At 42.2% G+C, this 6,119-nt stretch overlaps 1 protein-coding gene across 1 annotated transcript in view; it reads right to left on the bottom strand.

The window, feature by feature from the left end:
• Positions 1 to 519: 519 nt before the first annotated feature.
• The window catches only part of LOC137541028 (uncharacterized), a 70,200-nt gene continuing 64,600 nt past the window's right edge, over positions 520 to 6,119 (bottom strand). Inside the window, exon 10 of the mRNA XM_068262174.1 lies at positions 520 to 617. Within this exon, the coding sequence (XP_068118275.1) occupies positions 520 to 617 (98 nt within the window). The remainder of the gene's footprint in view (positions 618 to 6,119) is intronic.

The following is a 6,119-nucleotide window of genomic DNA, read 5'->3' as shown; positions in this document are numbered from 1 at the left end:
TGGTCTCAGATCGGTTTCGCTTATGCGTTGGTCTCAGATCGGTTTCGCTTTGGCGTTGGTCTCAGATCGGTTTCGCTTTGGCGTTGGTCTCAGATCTGTTTTGCTTTGGCGTTTGTCTGAAATGTTTTTCATGTGTTGCAGATCTGTTTTGCCTTTGCGTTGGGTTCAGATCTGTTTACCTTTTGATACGAAGGTGGAGGATTTCTGCTCTCTCCACCCATCGGTGTCAGGGAACAGATTGGATGAGTTATTAGTGGACTGGCTGAGCGGTCTCCTCTACACATTTCCACCATTCAACTTCACTCCCAAGGTGCTGAGAAAGATGGAGGTTGAAGGGCAACAGTGATATTCATAGGTCCCTGGTGGCTGAGAAGGGCATGGTTCCTTATCTGTTGTCTCTAGTCCTGAAAGGCCCATGGCATCTGGGAAAGACAAGACCTGTTAGTTCAGGGGTCAAATGTTCACCCTACTCTCCAGATGTAAAAGTTGATAGCCTGGGCATTGAGGAAAGAATCCTGGTTAAGACTGGTTTTCTAAAGAGGTGGCATCTACTTTAGTTAACTGCAGAAAGATTTCCACAACGAGGAAATATGCAAAATTCGGAACGCATATTCTTCCTGAAAGGAAAGGAATAATATACAGACGGATGACCTTAAGATTATTTTGGGAATTTTTTACAGAGTGAAATTGATATGGGGCTGAAGGTAAGCGCCCTAAGAGTCCACATATCGGCCTTATTGGGTTTTCTTCATACACAATTGTCTAAGAAGGGTTTTGTTAACTCTTATTTTCAGTAGCGAATTTCCGACCAATGCCAGGGAAATTAGTTCCCCCTTGGGATTTATCTTTAATTCTAAATTTCTTGACTTCTGATAAATTTGAACCTATTGCTCAGACCCCTTTAAAGAATCTAACATTAAAAGTAGCAATAACGTCAGCTAGAAGAATTGGGGATATTCAGGCACTATCCATTAACGTCCTTTTGATATGGTTATTCATTCAGAATTGTGTTCAGACCTGACCTAGTCTATCTTCCAAAGATCTCTTCATCTTCTTTCATCGTTCACAGGAGATTGTTTTACCGTCTTCTTCTCCCAAGCCGCAGGATGCTAGAGGAGCAGTGAAACAGATTAATGTGAGAAGAGCTATCATAGTTTATTTAGAAAGGACAGCTCGGTGGAGAAGATCTAGCCATTTATTTGTATCATATATGGGAGCCTCAAAGGGATTGCAGGCATCAAGAAGCGCCATAGCTAGACGGGTTAAGGAGCTAATAGGTTGGGCTTACAGGGAATCGCAGGAAATATTCCATACTAGAATTGCGACACATTCTACTCTATCCTTGGCAGCCTCTTGGGCAGAGAGGTCGTGAGCAAGCCTGGAACAGATATGTAAAGCAGCTACCTGGTCGTCACACACAACTTTTGTGAAACGCTACAGAGTTGAACTACTGTTAAGCCAGGTTCAGAGTTTCTTTTGGAAGAAAGTATTACAAGCCATCATCCCTCCCTAATGAAAATTTCTCGCTGGTCTCAGCAGCAGCCATCCTGGAGGACGATGGGAGAAAACCCCAGCTGCTTACCTGTAGCCGTGTTTCAGCGAGTCCTCCAGGATGGCTCCTGAGTTCCCATCCCTATTGTAATATAGTTGCTAAGTTTGATTTATGTTAAAGGTGATATACTCTTAATAACTGAGTTGGTGAGGGAGGAGGAGTCCTTATATAAGGGCGGGTTCTTTTAAATTGATTACTCTTACAGGTGTTTCCGTTCGGGGAGGGACAAGCAATATCTCAGCAGCAGCCATCCTGGAGGACTCGCCGAAACACGGCTACAGGTAAGCAGCTGGGGTTATCTAGCTATCAACAATAGTAGCGACTCTTCACAAACCAGGGTTCAGTTTGTGTGGCTGAATAGCAGGGTAGCTGAATAAATAAATGACGTTAGCGTCGTTTATTAAATATGCGATATGAATAATATATACAGAAACTCGTTAAGGGCTGGTGCACACCAAAACCCGCTAGCAGATCCGCAAAATGCTAGCAGATTTTAAAACGCTTTTTTTTATTTTTATGAGGCGTTTTGCTAGCGTTTTGCGGATTGCTGCTGCGGTTTTCAGTATAGTAGATTTCATATATTGTTACAGTAAAGCTGTTACTGAACAGCTTCTGTAACAAAAACGCCTGCAAAACCGCTCTGAACAGGCGTTTTTCAGAGCGGTTTGCGTTTTTCCTATACTTAACATTGAGGCAGAAACGCATCCGAAATCCAAAAAATGCCTCACCCAGGCATTTTTCGTTTCTGCAAAACGCCTGCCGCTCTGGTGTGCACCACCCCATTGAGATACATTGACCAAGCAGATCCGCAGCCGCAAGCGGATCTGAAAACGCCCTAAAATCAACAATTATAGAGACAAATAATAGCACAGTATAGAAAATAAAAATGAGGGAAAAAATACTTATACTTAAAGTTCCTGGAAATATGTCCTTTCTGGGAAACTCGTAAAGTTCCTTTGTTTCAGTTCAAGAGCGAAGTTCAGACAAGATGGCCGCTAACCACAGGGTACTCTGGCTAGCAGCAGCATGCTCTCATGAAGATGGGATTTGGAGGACTGAGGTCCACCTGCTGGCAATGTGCTTTTGATGAAGCTGGTTTGGGGGCGTGGCAACGCCTGCCCCCTCTGAATTACCCACCAATGACAGTTCATTCCCTCTGAGAGAGATTTTAGGTTTAAACTTATAAAATGCTGTAACTCATAAACGATACATGTCATATTTAGGTGGATAGAAGATTTATAATTGTCAGATAATACCGATTAATATGACCTCAGACGTGATTAGGGCAGCGGGTCCAGTTCCTGAGAAGGGTTGTACACCAATAACCGGACGGGTTATTGCAATGAATTTTATATCAGCACATTGGGCAGATTTTAATGAATAAGACTATATGAATTTCATAGCTGTGCTATACATGGTCTCCATGTAACAGACAGAAATCATACAACACATGTATTCAAATCTGCCCCCATCGGTGCCGCACTGGCTAGCTCTTCCAGGGCCACCTGGGGAGCTAGCTTCCTGGCTTCCTTTCAGGCAGCCATATGGCTGAAGCAATTGACACCTCTGCTAAGGCCCAGATTCCAGTCACATGCTAATTACAAATAACAGGCATCCTGTACCTTAGGTTACTGAACTATTTCTCTGCTGAGGCAGGGAGAGACCCCAGGTTTGACTGCCTGGTATCCACAGACAGACAATCCAGATTTGGCAACGCAACGACAATCGAGGCAGGAAACTGATTGCTATTTCTGGTCTCACGGCTCGTCCGTCACAGTCGAGATCTGGCCGGGGGGGGACATTAAAGGGAACCAGAGATGAACGATTCACACAAAATAAACATATCAGTTGATAGCTTGTAAGCCGTTCACCCCGCGTCCACGCAGGACTCGACCCCTGGTTGATAGCTTGTCAAGAATAAATGCTCTACCTGATAATTTTGCCGCTCTGGTGTGCCTTTTTGAGTGTTTTTTATCCATTATTGCTCAAGGAAATATCCAACATGGCTGCCGGCTCGTAACACTTCTGCTTCCAGGTTATAAGCTGTTCTGGATGTGCTGTCTAGCCTCTGAGATTATAGACAAGCAGAGCTGCTGCAGCCTTTCATCTGTCTGCTTTCAACTATTATTCTGGTATGCTGGGTGGCTGCCTGTATGAAGTGTCTCTCATAGAAATTAAACTGCATACAGTAGATAATGACTGTCTGCACAGTGCACACAAATACACTGTCTGTTTCAGAGCTTCTTTCTCGGCAGCAGCAGCCCCTCCCATGTCAACAGCTCTGAGTAGGAAATCTGAGCCAGGAAGGGGGCAGGCTTGGGCTTGAAAAGACTCCACAGAAGAGTGACTCAGCTATAATGATTCCAGGTCAAACCTCGACTGAATGGTCGGTGGATTCTTATCACAGTTGATAACAGATAGATTAGACTGAAAAGAATAAAACTAAAAGCAGGGTAGGTGTTTACTGTCATGTTCCCACTGATAAATGTAATAAAATACATGAGGTGCTTCGTCTCTGGTTCTCTTTAAAGCGGAATATAACCCTGCATTTCAACTTTGCTCTAAAACATTATTTACAGCATATTATATGCCAAAAGCATTTTTTTTTACTAGACCAGCATTGGAAGGGTTAAACACAGAGGTTTAAAGTTCCGTGGAGAGATATGCAGAAGTTCAGATTGTTACATTCTATTTAGTTAAATGTATATATTGAGAAATGTTACACACTCGTTGGCTGTCCTCCAACTCCTCAGTCAGAGAGATGAGTCACATTCAACACTTAGATACATTTATGTAAACAAAATGTATCTATGTCAGCTTCGGATGTGTCTGCAGAAATCTTCAGGAACTTTAAAGCACTGTGTAACCCTTCCAATGCTGGTCTAGTAAAAAAAAAATGCTGGTTGCATATTATATACTGTAAATAATGTTTTAGAGCAAAGTTGAAATGCAGGGTTATATTCCGCTTTAAGCAGCGGGGACCCAGTGGAACTGCAAGGAGGGAGCGGATGGTGTCCTCCGTGCCTTCAAAAATCATACAGGTACACAACTTTTTTTTTTTTTTTAAATTTGGGCTCGTAAGTCCTTTAAGTTAGATGATGAATAAAGTAGTTATGAATAAAATGCAAAGTAAGCTCTCAGAGTAAAAAAGTGTACTTTGGGAGCGTATAATTTTTAAATGAATAATAATACTTATGCACAAAAGCAAACCGTATGGCATATAAAAGGTAGGAAAACATGTTTTATTGAATATTATGCCAGGGTTTTATACCGCTTTAAGCAATACCAGTTGTCTGGCAGTCCAGCTAATCCTCTACCTCTAAAGCCCCATCTACACCATACAATTTTTTGTACGATTCGATTAATCAATTTGATTCAATCCAACACGTCCGATCGGGATTCGATTCGATTTGCCATTGCAAAACAATGGCAAATCGAATCAAATTCCGATCGGCCATGTCTGATTGAATCGAATCTATGAATCGAATCAAACAAAAAAATTGTATGGTGTACATGCATCTACATCATACAATTTTTTGTTTGATTCATTCCGACATGTCCGTTCGGGATTCGATTTAATTTGCCATTTTAAAACAATGGCAAAATGAATTGAATAGAATCCCATCGGACATGTTGCATTGAATCAATTCGAAACAATGAATCGAATCGGACAAAACAATTGTATGGTGTAGATGGGACTTAATATTGTAAACCAGTGCTGTCCAACTTCATGGGCATGAAGGGCCATTTTTTTTTCAGACCCCATGGTGGAGGGCCGAAGGTTCTTGCTGGAGCCGCAGCCCCCCCCCCCCCCCCCCCCCCCCGCAGTAAAAAAAAATGCAATTAAAGGACAATTAGATTGGCAGCACTTTCCACAAAATGCAATGCAATTGGCAGCAGATCCCCACAAAATGCAATTCAAGAGGTCATTGAAGTTGTGTGGCACGCGCAGCACGCTGAAAAACAAGGGTTCCGTTCTGCGTGCCGCGCCGAAAAATGGGTGTGGCCATGGACCAGAATGTGGGTGTGGAGACTAATTTACATGAAGTTAGCAATGTGGGACATTAGATCAGGACAGTGGTTGCGAACCTTTTGGAGGCAGAGTGCCCAAACTGCAACCCAAAAGTCACTTTATCGCAAAGTGGCAACAGCAATTTAAACTACATACAAACGTTTTAACTCATACATGAACAATATGGAAAATCCAAGTTGAAAATGAACTGTGAAGATAAACAATTTCATCCATCCTACTCCTGAAAAATTTATTCTTTTTTTTTTTTAGAACCTCCCAGTTTTATTTTCCATTTTAAAAAGCTAAAAAAGTAGGTTTAATGCTATTGTCTCATATGATGATGATTCAGCTTTTCCCATAGTCTCGCAGTTAGCAATCATGAGGCCCCCAACAAATCATGAGGACCCCAACAAGATACATTCAGCAATCATGATGCCCCCAACAAGACAAATTCAGCAATCATGATGCCCCCAACAAATCATGAGGCACCCAAGAAGACAAATTCAGCAATCATGAGGCACATAAATAGACAGCATTTCACATAAATAGGCAGAA

This window comes from Hyperolius riggenbachi, chromosome 12 (genome assembly GCF_040937935.1).
Source record: "Hyperolius riggenbachi isolate aHypRig1 chromosome 12, aHypRig1.pri, whole genome shotgun sequence".
NCBI classification, from domain to species: domain Eukaryota; kingdom Metazoa; phylum Chordata; class Amphibia; order Anura; family Hyperoliidae; genus Hyperolius; species Hyperolius riggenbachi.
This window is presented reverse-complemented; position numbering and strand designations above follow the sequence as displayed.